At 35.4% G+C, this 20,500-nt stretch overlaps 1 protein-coding gene across 3 annotated transcripts in view; it reads right to left on the bottom strand.

Moving 5' to 3' along the window:
* The window catches only part of LOC125665696 (natural resistance-associated macrophage protein 2-like), a 29,145-nt gene extending 11,310 nt beyond the window's left edge, over positions 1-17,835 (bottom strand). For 2 of the 3 annotated variants that reach the window (XM_048898477.2, XM_056152406.1), the window contains exons 1-12: positions 17,556-17,835; positions 16,155-16,346; positions 14,195-14,320; positions 13,778-13,943; positions 12,509-12,569; positions 11,697-11,835; positions 9,674-9,829; positions 8,586-8,744; positions 8,223-8,270; positions 5,706-5,738; positions 1,999-2,118; positions 306-529 (exon numbers count right to left, since the gene is read on the bottom strand). In XM_048898477.2, the coding sequence (XP_048754434.1) occupies positions 306-529; positions 1,999-2,118; positions 5,706-5,738; positions 8,223-8,270; positions 8,586-8,744; positions 9,674-9,829; positions 11,697-11,835; positions 12,509-12,569; positions 13,778-13,943; positions 14,195-14,320; positions 16,155-16,334 (1,412 nt within the window). In that variant the 5' untranslated portion in view covers positions 16,335-16,346; positions 17,556-17,835. The remainder of the gene's footprint in view (positions 1-305; positions 530-1,998; positions 2,119-5,705; positions 5,739-8,222; positions 8,271-8,585; positions 8,745-9,673; positions 9,830-11,696; positions 11,836-12,508; positions 12,570-13,777; positions 13,944-14,194; positions 14,321-16,154; positions 16,347-17,555) is intronic. The other variant, XM_048898467.2, reaches the window with a different exon arrangement.
* Positions 17,836-20,500: the final 2,665 nt, after the last annotated feature.

The raw sequence follows: 20,500 nt of genomic DNA, 5'->3' as shown, positions 1-20,500 counted from the left end.
TTATACAAAATGCAAAACCTTACAGTATGAAAGCAAAATACAAGATAGTGGAAAATAGACCAAAATACAAAATCTAGAGCAAAAGAAAGCTAATTGAAAAATTTCTGTGGCAAGCAAGGATGTTTGCTAATTAATCTCACTTTCCCCTCCCCATTGTATAAAAAAGTATACTAATAGGAAGAATTTTTATGCCGTAAAATTATTCTCAAACAGTTGACAAATTTGTAGAATGATATGGCTTGATTGATAAGTCTTGAAGTGGCTGCTTTATTTCATATTTTATGTCATTTGGTCACTGAAAATACCTTCCATTCTTGAAATCACCCATAATCTGTTCTGAACTTGTAAACGTCAGAATCGGAATTAGAGCAAATGGTAGCTGTAGACTCATCAACACATTCAGCATGTCATTCATAACCGTTAAATCCTGGATCCCTGAGAAAGTGGCCACGAGGATTGTGGGTAAAATGGCGATACTTCGAGTAAGCAAAACTCGCATCCAACGCTTCCATTTGAGATTCAGAAATCCCTGCATAGATGAAATCATGAAGAATCAATCTCAACATTAAACATCTGTTAAATTATGATTTAAATCGACAAGTGGTATGTTATATTAGTACTTTTAGAATTAATCTCTTTAACGTTAAACGTCTGTTAATGATTGAAATCAACTAGTGCTAGTTGGTACTTTTGATACACTTCTCTCAAAATAAATAAAGAAGAGGCCCATGATCCACATCACCATTGTCATTTTTAAAAGATTACTCCCATTTAATTTAAACAATATTTAATTCAAAAATGAATAGAATTGGGCAGCAGGCACTGCCTATTCTAGCCCTCTTCCATGCAAACTTTGACCCCATCTTGTGGCCCAACCTAGCCCCAAAGTGTCCTGGCATAATCATGATGCAAAGTCATGAAGAAAGAAATATGTAAGGCATTACCATTAGGAATCCACACACAAAATACTTTAAGGTAGCTCATTACACTAAATTCTATATGATAGCTCAATATAGTTGCTTGCATAATAATATCACTAATCATAGCCCTGTTGTTTTTGAGAAGATTTTTCAACATTTCCCCCTATATATTTACTTATAAAACTTTGATCCCCCACTCTACCCTGAGGGCCATGATTTGATATTGATTTCAGAATCTGCACTACCGTATATCAGAGTTTTTATCAGAAAAGCTCACACGAGTCTCTAGTGCTGGTAAGCTAAAAACTTGGGTCAGCACTATCTGAGGGTTCTTACATATTTGACCAATCATGGCCTTGCTGATCCCCTATTGTGGCCTGATCCTACCCCCAGGGGCTATAATCTATAGCTAATCATGACCTTGCTATTCTGTTCCACTTCTTCTCCACAACCAAATGATATAAAATGCAACTGGTTTCAATTGGTTACATAGGAAATAAATTTATTATCCCAGTCCAAAAAATGGTAAGTGGAGATTTACCAGGTTTTGTTCTTCAGTCTCATTGTATGGAATACAACCAAGGGGGAATCCCCTTACACCCTTGATTGGACCTGGATGACTTATCTAATAAATTCTCAGTATTGATTTGCTAGAGTATATAAATTCTTTGTGTTGATTGGCTACAGACTAAGAGTATATAAATTCTCAGTGTTGATTGGATAGAGTATAATATAAATTCTAAGTGTTGATTGGCTAGAGAATATAAATTCTTAGTGTTGATTGGCTATAGTATAATATAAATTCTCAGTGTTGATTGGCTAGAGTATATTAATATGAATTCTAAGTGTTAATTGGATAAAGTATAAAAATTGGCTAGGGTATATAAACTCTTAGTGTTGATTGGCTAGAGTATATAAATTCTCAGTGTTGATTGGCTAGAGTATATAAATTCTAAGTGTTGATTGGCTAGAGTATACAAATTGCCTGACTAGAGCATATAAATTCTTAGTGTTGATTGGCTAGAGTATATAAATTCTCAGTGTTGATTGGCTAGAGTATATAAATTCTATAAAATACCTCCATGACAAACTGTCCTGTGTAAGTCCCAGTCATTGTTGAACTTTGACCTGCAGCCAAAATACCAACAGCCCAAACATACATTGCTGCTAATCCAAACTGACATCCCAAAAACACACCCTGAAATTATAAATCTCAAAACTGACATCCCAAAAACACACCCTGAAATTACATATCACACAACTGAGGAAAATATAAAATAAATAATATTATCATAAATTCTCTTCCTTTTATAATGAAAAGAAGTTTAATACTCATTATTTGGATTGCTGGAGAGTATAGGAGATTTCTCTCTTTTTGAATTCTATCCCCATACTATGCAGAACAATGATTCAATTTGTAGAGATGGTATTACTGTACCTACAAGAGTACTAGTAGCTATCGTAACATGCCAGTCACAAGGTCATGTAGCCTGGGTGTTTTTTTAAGCCATGAGTTGTAAAAACTTACTGAAAGTATAGTACCAGCCACAGGGTTTGAAACTAACTAACTTTGGTCGCCATGTGGGCTACTGAAACTTGCAATTGTAGGGGCACATATCAAAATTTAGCCGCCCAATGACTAGAAAAGATAACGGAAGTTTGAAATCATGGAAGACCAACCGACCACGATATTACACCCTATGCCCCATGCATGCAATGAGCATGTTTCCCAGCCTTTTTCGTGAAGAAGAGGTATCAAGTATTAACTCTCATTACAAATAATTCACATCCGCTTCCACATTTTCTAACCACAATCGGTTAGTCTTCCATGATTCCAACAACTTCTGTTGTCTTATCGTAATCACCTTGATACTCATTTCTGTCAGACTGTATTTTTTGTTTCTTGGGTTCACTGACCCCATTTATAAATCGCCATATTGTCGGTAATTCAAAATCACTTAGATCGATGCTTTGCAGAGAAGTGACTCTAAAAGATAATTATGAAGCACTTTGCATATCACAAACTTTTTCTAAAGAAAAAAACCCCGAAATGATTAATTCTGACAAAATTGAAAAGCAATTATATTTATTTCGTAAATGTTCCAATCGCCATGTGGGCAACTTGAACCATAATTTTATTTCGCCCACTTGCAAATTTAGTTGCAAATGGCGAGTGGGCGACTGTTAATTTCAAACCCTGAGCCATCATCAAGATGCAACATACTTTCTTTTGAAATGATACAAATAAATTAAAAGTCCTAGCTTAAAAACTGTGGCAGGAGGTAAATAGATAAACAAAGAGTTCTGTATTTTAAATAAATATTTTCCCAATATTGACTAAGATCAACAACCTTTAACTTTCTCAACAAAAAAAAAAAAAATTGAGGAAAATCAAAATTTTGGCCACATGCACCTCTTCAATACCCATAAAAATACCCTGCAAAATAAGAAGGTCCTCACTTAAAAACTGTGGGAGGAGTTCGACAAACAAATTATGGACCTCTTAACACCACTGAATTTCAAATAAAGTGACAGAAATCCTATTTACAAGTGAGGTTGAAATGGATCAAAATCATAACGAGATATAGCGTGATCCACAGTGAAGTTTCAGCTTGATATGTGACAGAGAAATGAGGTCCAGAAGACCCAAAATGGATAGATGACTTGATATCCGACTTCAGATATAATGAATGAATATTGTTTAACGTCCCTCTCGAGAATATTTCACTCATATGGAGATGTCACAACTGCTGGTGAAGCGCTGCAAAATTCAGGCCTATGCTCGGCGCTTATGGCCTTTGAGCAGGGAGGGATCTTTATCATGCCACACTTGCTGTGACACGGGACTTCGGTATTTGCAGTCTCATCTGAAGGACCACCGCATTTAGTCACCTCTTACAACAAGCAAGGGGTATTGAGGTACCATAATAAGGGACGTCTAAAGATGGTCATAAATAAACTGGACATCACAATGTGACACGCATCAGATAAAAATACTCGAACTGAACATTACAATGTGTTATACATGTAATTAAATACATGGAATTCTTATTATATCACGAAATTTCGTTGGTCGTAGGTATCATGTCCAGGATATTACTTTCAAATATGACATTGTTTTTATGTTTCTACTTTTAATTAGTAAAACATTTCTTTCAATAGTATTTTGTATTTCCTACATTTACATATTTAAAGAGAAGACGTTTTTAATACATTTTATCGTCTTCCTCACTGACTGTAGGTTCACTCTGTCCCACTTTGGCACTCAAAGCTCTATTAAATGTACCTCCTACACAGGAGAGCTCTTATCTCGAAACTGACGTATTGACCAATGACATTGTGTGAGTGATCACGTGTCCTGGTTCATTATTGGAATCGACTTAATCAAAACCTGACAAAATTCCAATTGTTTAATAGTCATGTAATTTTTATATGCCCGTCTTTAGACGGGACGTATTATGGTACAGCGATGTCTGCACACTGTACGTCCGTTCGTTCGGGGTTTTCTCTTTATAATTTCATTTCCCTTTCACATATCATGCTGAAACTTGCCGTGTAGCTTCTTTGTGGGTCACTCTAGATCATACTGCAATTTTGATCCATTTCGACCTTTTTTCCAGGAGTTTTGCCCCTTTATTTGGAAATAATTATTATATGGAGGGTACCGCCCTACTCCTCCCACAGTTTCCAAGTGAGAGCCTTCTTATTTTGTGGAGTGTTTGTATGGGTATTGAAGATGTGCATATGGGGTAGATTTTGATTTTCTACAATTTTTGAGAAAATTACAGGTTGTTGAACTTAGTCTATTTGGAAATTAATATTCTATGGAGGGTACATAATTTGTCTACCCTACTCCTCCAACAGTTTTCAAGTGAGGGCCTTCTTATTTTGTGGAGTGTTTGTATGGGTATTGAAGATGTGCATGTGAGATGGATTTTGATTTTCTACAATTTTTGAGAAAATTACAGGTTGTTGAACTTAGTCTATTTGGAAATTAATATTCTATGGAGGGTACATAATTTGTCTGCCCAACTCCTCCCACAGTTTTCAAGTGAGGACCATCTTATTTTGTGGAGTGTTTGTTTGGGTATTGAAGATGTGCGTCTGGGGAAGGATTTTGATTTCCTTCCATTTTTGAAAAAATTACAGGTTGTTGAACTTGGTCCATTTTGAGGAAATTTCGATTTTTAAGCTAAGACCCTTTGTTCGTAAGAAAGTTTGTCACAGCCTCATGATGGCTGATACTACCTGAAGCAAAGGTATACAAATTATAGCACAAGAAAAACACCCTATGTAAGCATTTCACGGGCGTATTATGTACCATTTGCGGTACTCTTGTTATTCTTTTTTGTCTGTTGGTCATATCTATTATATAAATATAAGTTCCCCATTGGAAATAAGCTTTAATGGGTTATCCTTAGGTAATATCATCAATGTCATGTTTTCCATAAAGTTACATATTCTTTAACTGTTTTCACTGCAATAGTGTTATAGATTATGTCAGCTAGGTTTCAATTGGAATTTACTTTAAATTCATAATCATGACATTTCTATGATATTTTATACCTGAATGATATAAAAATGAAATAATCTTCTCTAATTACTTCACTAAATAATTCCTATAACACATGAATGGGCTTCTGTCATATGTTCCTTTCAATGTACAGTTTCCTCGGAGTAGTTACAACGACTGGTTCAACACTGTCTGGATATGATTTTTCCTAAGCAACATTTAACACAATGAGTTTTCTACACATACAAATGTAGCCAATATATATTACGTACCCCTCTAAAAATATCAACTTCAAGTTTTGTTGCCTGAAATTAGAAGAAAAAAAACAATTCATTTTTTAAAAAATAAATATTCTAAATATTTTTGAAATTCATTTAGGCTAGCAACGACACTGCCGGTTGAGACCATTAATTTTCTTACCAAATAATATCATTCTGTTGCATGATTTGTTTATCAAAGGACACTCTAAAATGATTGGTCTCTTTTTACAAAGAACACTGAATTCAAACAATTTAATAACATAAACGTGATAAAAACATTCACTGTATTAATGTATCAACATAAGGAAAATACTAGCACTTTGCCAAAATCATGGGCCACAAAGCTCACCTGAGCAACACAAATTCATATCATCATAAAGGGATATTGCATGTACATTATATAATATATACCTTACCTTCCTCTATAGCATAATTCAACTAAATATATGTATACCGTATTCATCCTGTTGAGCTCCCCCCTTTCAGGTTCTTCTTTCAACTCCCAAAGATTAAGAGCCCCCCCCCCCCCCCCCCCCCCCCCCCCCCCATTTAGATAAGTATGACTTACCTTATACCATTACTATATATCTTTGTGTATTTACCATGATGTCATTTTGATGATTTGAAACAATAAATCAATGAAGATCTGAGTGGATAATATTATTGTAAAGAAAGTGTAACAATAACTGAGTGGATAATATTATTGTAAAGAAAGTGTAACAATAACTGAGTGGATAATATTATTGTAAAGAAAGTGTAACAATAACTCATTTAGAATTTGATATTTATTGAAAAATTTCCTTATTATAAGTTAAATTTTCACTGGAAATATTTCAACACGAAGTACAAATAACTGCCCCCCCCCCCCCCCCCCCCCCCCAAGTTTTTAAGCCCCCGGGGTGCTCAATATAATGAATACAGTACTTGTATAATAATTTCAATATCTAAAACTAAGGAGGCAGGCAGCATCTTTCATTGAAGAAATATCTACCAAAGGATGCTTGGTGCCAAAGTTAGTTCAAATTGGCCTAGTGTTAAGGAAAACAACAAACTGTTAACATTGACATACATGTACAACAGACAAACTGTAATCAAAATGGCCTCTGTCAGGAGTGAAATTAAAGCTTGGGTCCTTACAGCATAATACTGTCAGAGAAGCAGGCATGTAACAGACTGCTGACACTACTGTCAGGTACATGTACCGAGAGGGGGGGGGTGGGGGGGGGGGGGGGGGGGGGTGTGGCTCCCTCGACCTAGATCTGCCAGTAAGCTTTGTAACAATGCGCAATAAGCTCAATATGATTGGTCCAGTTTGTTTTGTAAAAATGTCCAAGATTAATTATATATACTGGAGATAATGTTACAACTATTAGTTACAATTAGTACTATGATAATTAAGGAAAGCATCTTAAAGTTGATACATTGAATTTTAATTTTTATACATTAATTATATCAAGAGTACTAAATTGAATGCTGTTAGCAATCACATCATTATAATTCAATTTATTCAAATGCTAATTAAAAACATTAAGCTGTCAATCAAGGGAAAAGTGCTGACTCGTGCATATTTTGCAGATCTTTGAGGAGGGAATGTGTCTGGTGCTTTATTGTATAAAAGAAGAAACCAACATAAAGATTCTGGAAACTTTCCAAGTTTTTCTTTAATGATCAAATTAACTACAATTTAAGAATATCCATAAAAAAAAGAATCAATGTTTTATCAAAATTCTTACCAGCTGGAAAGATACCAACTCTCTACAAACAGTTACTATACATTAGACCAATCAAAATATACTGTAGTTGTCCAGTAAGTCATGTGACTTTAAAACGATTACCGGGTATTCTGGGAAAGAATTATACACAATCATGTAAGATATGCTTGTTGTCAGAGAAATGCCTCAGCATTGAGCCCCACATCTTCACAACATTGGTTACCTCGCACTAACCCTTGACATCAGTGACTATTAAAAAGTTGGGCTCGTTCTGATTGTTTCCACAAAAGAGTTGAAACCAACGAGAATGCGGTTCTATTTATAACAACGCAGAGTGAGAGAATCTGAGATTCAAATGAAAACATGTGTATTGATACCTACAGTTATGGCTATTTCAATCGTTTAAGCAATATATTGTCTTAAGCAAAAAGGTTTCCAAACTTGATCTACAGTACTGTCAATAAACGTAATTAGTAGTGTAAATATTACAATTTCGCATGTTTATCAATATAGCAGCTAGTATCAGATTGCGTTATTTGTATCCATGTACACCATAACAAGATGCAGTGATTTCATTGGATGTTTTATTTATAGTGGATTGCGTAATGGTCTAATGAACCCAACTTTTATATAGCAACTGATGTCAAGGGTTAATGCGAGGTAACGAATCAATAACCCTCGACTTGTGAAGATGTGAGCCCAAGTACTGCTGAAATTTTTTTCACACTCAGCATTTTCCATTAGAAAATAAACACACAATATTGCCATGGAAATTTCTACAACACTGCAAGAAAACAAATAATTTTATTATACTTACATTGAAAATGGAAGCGTGGGGACTACCGCTCTTTACACAGGTGTCATACTGAAAGCATACAAGAACTTCAATTCAGTCACTGAAAAATGATTGATTTGTCCCCCCCCCCCCCCCCCCCAAATAGTAGCTAGCATCCTATGCCTGTGTAATTAATATATATAACAATGACACTGTAAATTATCTCAGCAAAACTATACAGTCGATCACTTTTATAAAATATGCATAAAGGGAAATATTGATGCATTAAACTTACTAAAACACAATGACACCCACATTATTCAACAATAATCGACACTATGTGTAATAAAGTTACTATAAAGCGTGACCGCCCATGTAATAAAGTTACTGAAGTAAGAGGCCCACCACATCAGTGACGTTTCTGCCGTAGAATCCCTCAGCAAACACCGCCGTTACAAACACATTGATAATGAAGGACACAAACAGAGCAATGGACGCCTCCACAAAAAAGTATTTGTTGGCCTCCCGGACATGATCTTTCTTAGATCGATCCACATCTCGAGACTGAAAATACATAATCATGTCATTTCTCAATACATTGATCCACATCTCGAGACTGAAAATACAGAATCATGTCATTTCTCAATACATTGATCCACATCTCGAGACTGAAAATACAGAATCATGTCATTTCTCAATACATTGATCCACATCTCGAGACTGAAAATACAGAATCATGTAATTTCTCAATAGATCGATCCACATCTCAAGACTGAAAATACAAAATCATGTCATTGCTCAATATCTATAACTATCTGCAAATCATAAACAAAATTATATTCTGTCGTTCAATGTAACTCATAACCATACGACTTTATAATATTGTTGAAAAACAACTTTTAATTGAGTTTGAGAAAAATTTGCAAGACTAGTAAGCTACAGCACTGTCAAGTGAAAAACAATTGTAGCGAACCAATTGCTACATTAACCTACACGTAATACTATATGTAGGGTAACTCCAGCCATACATTTAACCACTGATTATTCTGAAAGAGAAGTAGTCAGGAATACAACAGTCCACTGATTATTCTGACAGAGAAGTAGTCAGGAATACAACAGTCCACTGATTATTCTGACAGAGAAGTAGTCAGGGATAAAAACTGGTTTATGGTTACTGTATCTTACAGCATTCTTCAATAAGGGTCAAGTTTACACATTCTAAGACATTTTTCAATAAGGGTCAAGTTTACACATTCTAAGGCATTTTTCAATAAGGGTCAAGTTTACACATTCTAAGGCATTTTTCAATAAGGGTCAAGTTTACACATTCTAAGGCATTTTTCAATAAGGGTCAAGTTTACACATTCTAAGGCATTTTTCAATAAGGGTCAAGTTTACACATTATAAGGCATTTTTCAATAAGGGTCAAGTTTACACATTCTAAGGCATTTTTCAATAAGGGTCAAGTTTACACATTCTAAGGCATTGCTTACCTTAACAAGGGCCGAGTGTAGATAGATGTTATGTGGCATGATGATGGCACCGATGATAGCGACCGCCTGTAGAATCTGATCTGGACCGCACCCCTCACAGTACGGTACAAACATGCCCTTCAGTAACGAGGGCTGGTCTGGACTAACGATGACATACTAAAAACATAAAGCTATAACTTATTAAAAGTAGAGACTGGTCTATAATTGGATGCTATGGATGGATAATCTTTTTTAAACAAAGGTAATACATGAGCCAGTTTCCAAGGATTTGGAAAACATTTATCACTGCTTATATTGATTATCTTAAATAAACACCACATTCTTGTACGTAATCACAAGTATCAAATGTCCAATAATCATCATGGTTACGGTAAAAATGAAAAAGGATCTTTCTTGTGCCACACTTGCTATGACAAGGGACCTCAGTTTTTGCGGTCTCATCCATAGGACCGCCCCATATAGTCGCCTTCTACGACAAGCAAGGATTACTGAGGACCTATTCTAACTCGGATCCCGACAGGACTGAAAAAAGACAATAAGTTAATTTCTTCTCAGACCAATATTTGAACCTGGTTAATATTTCAGTTTAGAATGGTGATTCATACTTACTATATTTTATAACAAATTGTTTTATGTGAATGTACATTTTATTATGTAACCTCTGATGGAATAAATGATAAAGATTTAAATTTTCACACCAAATCTCATGAGAATTTTTCACATGAGAACTCATGACATCTCATGGAAATAAACTTCAAAATTTGTTTGGATTTTTCTCATGAGAATTTGTCAAAATATTAATGTGAATCTCACCTAATTTGCATTTTAAAAAACTAACACTAAATCTCAGGTTAGAGTCAAACGTGAGATTCAAACATGAGCTTCACATGTGAATTGACTTTCACAATTTTGGTAAGGGATGTTAATTTCTAAAATTTTACATAATTTTCAAAGTCTGGTCTTAAAATTTAAAATAGAATTTTAAAAAGTGGGAGTTTGAAATAAAATTTTGGAATTATTGGCGAAAATTTATACAAAATTTCGAGTAAATTAATTCAAACTTTTTTAAAAATCGGTGTTCTGTTTGGAAAAATATATCAACCAAGTTAATAAATTACAACATTTGATTAGAACTAGTTTAGAGTCTTAACTACCTGTATCATAAATTATAAGACTGAAATATACATATAGGAGTATAAAAATAGATGATACATTGGATGAAACAGAAACTGTAAGATCATGCAGGTTTAGAAGTTTTTGATTAAATTAATGAATCCTTCCGCCATAAAATATAATCCCTGCAAAACCCTTTCAAAATTTGAATGGACACCAAATTTTTCACCTAGATAGGATTCAGTAATAGATATGTAATATGTTTGCACCAATGGGATCAGTATTGAACCAGTAAATACTTAGTTAGTTGTAACATCCTGTGCAGTTGTGCTCAAAAGCTCAGGAGCTAACTTCCTTGTTTCAATTTAGTATCAATAGCACTTAAAAGATGTTATTTTTAGTGTTTTACACAAAAACACTATAATACCAACTTTGGCCCTGTCCTGGGGTCAAAACCTTTACCCTGGGGATCATGAAATTTACATTTTTGGTAAAGGCCTTCCTGCTCTACATCATGATGCACTTAATTCTCTTACAAATCTGATGTTCTGTAGAGAAGAAGATTTTTGAAAATTGGTCACTTTATCACAGCTTTTGCCCTGGTCCTCAGGTCCCAGGGGTACAGGAGACCTGAAATTTCAAATTCATGCCAGCCTTGTCCAAAAGATGTTTCATACCCAATTTTAAAAGAATTGGAATGGTAGTTATCAAGAAGAAGTTAAAAATGTTCAAATGTTAACGCACAATGCACGATGGATGACGATGGACACAGACCAAATGCAATCAGTCACTCAGGTGACCTAAAAATTTGAATGAAAATAACTGCTTAAACATTTTTAAAAATTATCAAAGAAAACTTTTCTGTTTCTTTCATTTAGCTAGATTCTCTTAGTTACGCTTTTCTGCTTACCTCATAACCAAAGGTGACAGCCATAATTAAAATGAGGAATGCAAAGAATGCCTCCAGTTTACGAAGACCGTATTTATCAAGGAGGAGGAATGTGAATGTGTCTGCAATAGTGATCAGCACACCTCCATACAGGGGAATTCTGAAGGGAAAAAAAATACAATATAGTGATCAGCACACCTCCATACAGGGGAATTCTGAAGGGAAAAAAATACTATATAGTGATCAGCACATCTCCATACAGGGGAATTCTGAAGGGAAAAAAATACTATATAGTGATCAGCACATCTCCAGACAGGGGAATTCTGAAGGGAAAAAAATACAATATAGTGATCAGCACACCTCCATACAGGGGAATTCTGAAGGGAAAAAAATACTATATAGTGATCAGCACATCTCCATACAGGGGAATTCTGAAGGGAAAAAAAATACTATATAGTGATCAGCACATCTCCAGACAGGGGAATTCTGAAGGGAAAAAAATACAATATAGTGATCAGCACACCTCCATACAGGGGAATTCTGACGGGAAAAAAATACTATATAGTGATCAGCACACCTCCATACAGGGGAATTCTGAAGGGAAAAAATACTATATAGTGATCAGCACACCTCCATACAGGGGAATTCTGAAGGGAAAAAATACTATATAGTGATCAGCACACCTCCATACAGGGGAATTCTGAAGGGAAAAAAATACTATACAGTGATCAGCACACCTCCATACAGGGGAATTCTGAAGGGGAAAAAATACTATATAGTGATCAGCACACCTCCATACAGGGGAATTCTAATGGTGAAAAATACATACTTACTTCCCATCTGAGAGCAGATAAAAGGCTATAGCTGTTCCAATCACCTCCTGCATGTCAGAGCCTACAAAACAGATTTCTTAAAATTGAGTAATGATTACATTCTCTACAGTCAAAAACACATCCTTTGCTGTATCGCTGTCTGCATACACGTACATGTATTATACATAGACATTTTCAGTAGTTTAACAGGAAAGGGGAAAAAATTATGACTGGATATGGAATCGAACCTAGGACCCCTGCATTGCTAGTCAGGTGCTCTAACCACTGAGCTACCCAGGCTGATATCCACAGTCCATATAGCACTAACTACTACATCCCCCCTCCTTAACTTGTCTTTGTCCTCAAAAATACACAACCCAGATTCTTTTACTACCGGCAGGACTTTCAACTTATTAGTCAAGGACATTCACTGGCACCAAATGTAAAACATTTTATAAAGGAAACTTCAAGGAGAAAATTCATGGCTGGACCAGGAATTGACCCCATGATACCTGCATTACTTATAAGTCAGGTGCTCTAATCATTGAGTTCTCCAAGCCAAAATCCACGATTCATATCCTGTAAACCAACTTTTATTCATGTAAAGAAATTTTCATAATGTTAGTGAGAACCTTAAATGTTGTCTCATAATCATATTTTTCACTGAGAACCAGTCCTTTAATATTTCTTGCATTTATTCAACATTACCTTGGTCACAAAAATTAGTTGCCACAAACCATTTATTATCTAACATTACCTTGATCACAAAAATTAGTCACCACAAACCATTCATTATTTAACATTACCTTGGTCACAAAAATTGGCATACACCATTCTATTCATTGCGAGATAAAGTCTGCACAAATAAGAGTTGGTTTAACATGTTTAAAGTAGCCTAAATCACTACAGTTTTATTTATTAATAATATACCTGTACTAGGAAATTTTTTAAATCAAACTTTCAACTTGATAAACTGTATCAAAGAGTTCTACATCTCAAATTAAACAAGAGGTACTGTGAGCAATACCTGTCGCTTATCCCATCTCCCAAAGGGAGTCCATATGTATGATATGGTGACTGTAGGTGGAAAGGATAACGCTTTAGAGCCAGGAAACCATTGCATACAGATGGACGGACAGACAACCCGATTCCAGTATAGCCCCCCCCCCCCTTCCTCCATAATTGCGTGTGTGTGTGTGTGTGTGTGTATAATAACTTGATCTGGACTTCGCACATGGGACAGGGAAATTAAAGAAGCAATGTATGTTACAGACAAGAAGTTAAACCTACCAATGATGGCTATTTCTACCATGATCCACAGCACAAAGCGTGGAATTCTGGGATAGCTTCTGTAGCAGACTTCTGCAAGATGCATACCAGTCACTACCCCGAGGCGAGCAGACAACCTCTGCATGAGGAGACCTAGAAACGTGGCAGACATCAGCACCCATAACAACTGAAAGAGAGCCAATAGCATTTTTTAAATGTGCATCATTGTATACATAGGGATGTGACAAGTTTACAGGGATGTGACAAGTTTACAGGGATGTGACAAGTTTACAGGGATGTGACAAGTTTACAGGTATGTGACAAGTTTACAGGTATGTGATAAGTACACACTTATATGACAAGTTAATAGATGAAAAGTTTATAGGGATGTGACAAGTTTCTGACCATATATCTAACTCCATATTCCCTGTAATTTACCTTGAATTGAGCTAAGGATCCAGACCGTAGATCCGACTCTATATTCCCTGGATCCAGGTAAGCAATACTCATGAGAAAACCAGGCCCAGTGAAAGCCCATAACTTTCTAAAGCTGAAAATTGGATGCTGAAAATGATAGAAAACTTACAATGTTCAAGGTCAATATATGTAAGTCAAGATTTTAAAAGGGTGGGCTAACATTTAAGAGCAAATATACACATACACAATCTCTGGATTTAAAATTCAGTGGAAATACTAAAGTGTGACCAAATATTACTCCAGCAACTGAGTTATATTACATGGATGCCAACTTATAAAGATAATTTTTCATAAACTGAATTCCCGATTTTACAGTTCCAGATTAAAATCTCTTTTCTTAATCATTCATTATAAAATTATTATGCAAAATAATACATTAATACCCTTGCATGTACAACATGTGATCACAGTGCATAATCAAATAGTATACAGTATGATTTCAGAAAATATGGGGGAACCGAAATAAATAAATGGGGCATTTGTTCTCAAACAACCTACAGTTACAGTGGGATTTTCCCCCCTCTTATATAACTGGTACTAATAAACAATACCATTCCCAATGTCAAATACTATCAAGTTTTCCCAACTTTTGAGACTAGAGGCTTTCAAATGACATTTTGCAAATAATAAGGGCCATTTTTAGGGCAAAATTATAAAAAAAAAAAAAAAAAAAAGATAAGGGCCTTTTTAAAGGATTTTTAAGGACTTTTTAGACAAAAATAAGGGTTAAATTTACAAATCAATAGGAAAGAAAAGATGTTTTACTCACCATTTGCAAGAGCAATAATACAAAAACTAATTACCCACTCAGAAGATCATACCAGTGGTCATCAACAGCCATATTCGGCATTCAGCACAAACCATGATATAATTCAGGAGGACTCCCATGGCTCACAATCAATGCTGAATATAGCTGATAACCATCAAGATGTCTTCTGAGATGTACATTTAATCAACATATTCATTTTCTGAAAGTATACTAAGACTAAATTTAATGAATTCCAACACTTACTTTATGTCAAATTTATTCAAACTTTCAAAATTTGAAAGTGTAGGAATTTCAACAAAAAATTAGGGCTTTTTTAGGATTCTAAAGCTCAAATAAGGAAAACAAGGGCTGTTGTAGAAAAATAAGGGCCCGCTTGAAAGCCTGAGACTACAAACTGCCCAGTAGGTAACTGCTATAACATATCGTAATTCGAGATGTACGAAATGCTGTACAAGTTCATTAATTTCTCAAACAGAAGTACAGGTCAATAGAATGGCACTAATTTATAAGACTATAAACGATGAATACTTGACAAATTATAAAATTCTTTAAAATCTGGCTTATTTAGTATCAATTTTAATCAAATCAAATAAATGCAATTTGTTTAATATACGAAAAGAAAATCCCACTTTGTTCTATTTCGATACTTATCACAATATTTTCTCTCATTTGTACTGTATCTTGTTTTAACGTCCCTCTCGGTAACTGCAGTCACTACCTGTCTTAATGACTTAGGTTTGTCGGGACTGGAATTTGAACCCCGAGCTTCTGTATGAGGGGCAAACGCTCTACCTCTAGACCAAAGCAATAGGTATGACTGTACCACTCCCATATGGCAGAAAATACACCCGAGTTATAAATTACATACACCGAGTTAAAAATTTCACAGGAGGTTTAAATACGAGAGTTCTGGCTCACTATCGGTGGTTGATTTGTGATATTTATGGCAGTGTTATGAAACGTAAATTTTGACCCTTTTCGTCTCTTTAATCCCCCCACCCCCAAAACTAATATTTAAAATGGTCCTAATGACCCTTGGTTTTCAAAGTTAGTGTAAAACTGAAAAGGTAAAAATCCCCTAAAGACCCATTTGGACCAAATCTGCCCATGTTTAAAGTCTAGAAATAATATAATTGTAAAACAATAAATAACCTGCTCATCCTCAGGAATGGAGACTTTGTTGTTAAAGTAACTGGAGGCTATGCTACTGCTGCTGGCTACGCTCGGTTTGATTGGCTGGTTCTCTGAGCTCTGTCCCTCACTTGGTTCCTCCCTCACCTCTCGTTTTGCCCCTCCCATCTCCTTTATCTCTAAACTGTCACTGTCGCTCATCAGTATTTATTTCTACAACCATTGAATATATTATGTGAACAGTAGTGAAAGCAATTATTTCAGCCACCCTAGATCAAGTCAGTAATAGCGAGCCAGCGCAAAGCGCTGGTTCGTACTGCGAGCTCTAATGACTAGAGCGCGGGAAATAATCCGAGCTAAATACAAACCTCTAACAAGGAAAATTTTTTGACGCCAATCCCAGAAGTGCCTTGTCAAAAATGGCCGAGATCTCGCAAGTCACACCTTGGAATATGATTGTGAACTTACGTGGATTATCATCCTAATCCTGTGGCCTCCTAGCTTCAAAACTTAGTGCAGCATTAGGCGAAATGTTCATCGAAGTGCAATGTTTATGAAAGGCAGGCTAAGATGTGCGACGTCATGTCTACGTTTTGATGTACATCATAATAAGACTGACAGTGGCAGATCTAAATACGTACTTGTTATTTCCATCTGTAAAAGTCATACTACCGGGACAATATTGAATATACGTAAACATTAGGCATACGTAATATGGCATCGAATACAAATTGTGTATAATCAACTGCAAACCAAAAATCTGATTAAAATACTAAATTATCAATAGGAATTTATTACTCTAACAAGAAAAAAGGGAGACTAACTTGAATTGTTAGAATATGTGGAAGAGCACAGGTACTGAATTAGTGTTATTTAAAAAAATTACAAAAAAAATCAAAGGAATTCGGTCAGATTGAAAACATTTTTTTTAAAATCTAGCTGGGTTTTTTTTGTTTTTTGTTTTTTTGTTTTGTTGTTTTTGTTTTGACTAATCCATTTCCTTTTAACGTGTCCAGTAATGCAAACCGACTCCAGCATTTACACGTTTTCCAGAATCAAAATATGAATGCTTGCGAAGAGAAGTCGATGAAGGCTATGCCTCTCGACTTCTCTAAAGAGAATAGCCTTTAGTCTTGCCCAAACTTTCATACATTTAGCCGTTTTAAGACAAGAGGGCCATCATTTTATTTTATTGTAACATTTAAGCCCCCGGTACACGGCAAACTGTCTCAAAACAAGACGTCTCGTTGTGAAACACGTCACGCATTCTTGTGTGCATGATCATTATGCTGTGTTTGTTCTGGCCTCGAATGAAAGCACAATACTTCAATTATTAAATAAATACACAGATACATGACTATACGGTTGTACACAATACGCCAAGAGACAATATACAATCTCCTACGGACTAAAATACAGTACCTTTCCATTCAAAATGTTCCCGATGATAAATTAGTGTCCAATATTACTTATATCACACGGTTAACATTTAATACATATTCAGATACTGTCATTATCATGCATCGTATGCCCTGTCACATCGGCAATTTTTTGATGGCCGATCCCGATTCAATACATTTCATATCATCCGATACGTCTTTTTACCATAGAGCTACTACAGAGTACAGCATATTGTATTTTCTTTTACAAATATCAAATATGGGACAAAAGTGAAAGACATATGTTGATAATAAAAGTTACACTTTTTTCATATAAAAAAATGTCGATTATATCAGGCCTATTCAGTTCAGTCTCATTTTTAAAATCAATAAGGGACCAGTCAATATTTATTGGGGAGTTGAGACCGGTGCAAAATGCAATAGGACACACATTTTTTGACTTACATACTGATAGGATTCAAACTTTTTATTTTCAACTCTGTCGGATAGGACAGCTAGAGCTAGAGAGAGAGAGAGAGAGAGAGAGAGAGAGAGAGAGAGAGAGAGAGAGAGAGAGAGAGAGAGAGAGAGAGGGGGGGGGGGAGTTGCAAATGTATAAAAAATAACGTATTTCAAACTTTTAATTCAACTATATTACAAACAATAATACCGTTTCAAATTGTATGTATGCTTTATTTCATGTCCAAGTTTGATATACTAGAGACAATTTGGAATAAAGTAAGTTGAACCTTTGACAATTTTTAATATCAAGACATTTAGGCCTATTAATTATAGATCACAAAAGAACTATTCATGCAGTTGTCAATAAAATTGCGAAAATTACATGTAACTTTTGCATGGAGTATGAATTTCAATCATAGAAAGTAATAATGGTTATCATGTTGGCCATAACTTGAAGGATACAGAACAAAATTTAACTAAAGTATAAACACATCTTTAATATAATTTGATATTATCCCAATATAACCTATCATTGGGTCATATGCTCTCTGACGTGTTTCATACCGTTCTTGACACACTGATGTTGACTACGGATAACTCCGTTTACCTGATCAAGATACATGTATAGAGCTCACGGAGGGTGTGACCGGTCGACAGGGGATGCTTACTCCTCCTAGGCACCTGATCCCATCTCTGGTATATCCAGGGGTCCGTGTTTGCCCGGCAACTCTCTATTGCTTATAGGAGTTATGAGATTGATCCCTGTTCGTTATCTTCACCTTTCATAAAGAATACTGAGATGTGAAAAATACTTGTAAGTACATGAGACAACAATTCTGTAAAATAGTAATTTAAAAATATGCAAAATGTAGCACTTTAAACAACAATTTAATAAAAAGAAAAAATAAGATGAAAATAATGAGATTTGTAACTTCACTAGACAAATTACCGAATAAATAAGACAACGTAAAAATAGTTTCTCATGAGATTGAATCCTTCAGCTGATATAACTGGAGAGACAAATTTTAAGTGATAATTTTGAAGAACTCCAGAAATTTTCAAAGTGAAGTAAAAATGTTGTTTAATCATATACATATATATTTATTTATTAGATAGGACAGACACTTTTCAATTACACATCTGATATAGGACAGCAACTTTTTTTTGTATTTTTAGAAGATAGGATATAGGGTTTTTAAAAAATGGAAATATGGAATGCACCGGTCTGAACCCCCAATAAATATTGACCGGTCCCTAAACGCCGACCAAAAATAAAATAATCCGAAACTTTGGATTTAAACCAGTCATTTAGGGCAGCATAACAAAAGCATTCATTTGACAGTTGAGGAATTAAAGGTGCATAATTTAGAGATGTAGTAAATACTTTCCAAAAAAACATCAAAAGATAAAGAAAATTACATTAAATTGATTGATTGATTGTATCTTGCTTAACGTCTCGCTCGATAATTTTTCACTCATATGGAGATGTCACTGACCAAGACCGGTGAAGGGCTTCAAATTTAGGCCTTGCTCGGTGCTTATGGCCATCGAGCAGTGAGGGTTCTTTAGCGTGCCACACCCACTGTGACACGGGTCATCCGTTTTTTAAGGTCATCAGCGTGATATTCACACCTGATGCCGAGCGTTAACGAGACACCGAGAAGCATCATTTGTCATAGAGTGACCACGTTATCGGACAGAGCAGCCACTGAAATAAAATTGAAGTCTTTTATCTTATTTCTGGAAAGAAATATTCCCGTTAACATACTGTAATTACAATACATTTACAGAGGAAGAAAAGAAACCCTTGGAATCATCATGTAACTTTTTCTGCGCGACTGTATGCATTAGTAAATTTTGCTGAAACAGCCAAAAGGTGTGTCAAAGTTGAGAATGGACTGTTTTAATGGTGACATTCCTTGTATGGATAAGTCATGGATAAGTCATATGAGGATGCAGATCCAGGGGTATGCCGTTTGATGAGAACAACTTCACAGATAATGGCGCGGAAAATATCGACGAAAATATACATTTCGCAAGATTTGAATTTCATCGCTTTTAAACACGAAAACTGCGCAAACTGTTTCATTTAAAACACATGTAAAGTAGTCTTACATGTAGGCATGAAATGAATTAATTTTGCTGAAAAAAATTAAAAGTCCAGAAACATTCGATGTGTCCTTTAACAGCAGATTACATAGCCTTGGTGAGGTTGTAGGGGCTCTCCGAGGAGATATTGGCGTACTGCGCACCGACATGACATGTCAAATGGGATCAGTGGAAAAGAATATGGGTTCTCAGTTAAATGAGATCAGTCGCAGAGAAAAGACAAGCCTCAGTCAATTGCTGAGCCATAGGAAACTAAGAGGATTTCCAGTCAACCGGTAGTGACTAGCAGCCAGGAGAGTCCTTGGGTACCTAGGGGACGGGTATGGCTGCTCAGTATTTGGAAAGTCTTAATTTGCGAATTGGGAATTTCGATTTTGTACACCAAATATATGTTGGTCCTTTACGAATGCTGCAGTT

This window comes from Ostrea edulis, chromosome 10 (assembly GCF_947568905.1).
Source record: "Ostrea edulis chromosome 10, xbOstEdul1.1, whole genome shotgun sequence".
NCBI lineage: Eukaryota > Metazoa > Mollusca > Bivalvia > Ostreida > Ostreidae > Ostrea > Ostrea edulis.
The sequence above is the reverse complement of the archived record's forward strand: the minus strand, read 5'-3'. Positions and strand labels throughout refer to the sequence as shown.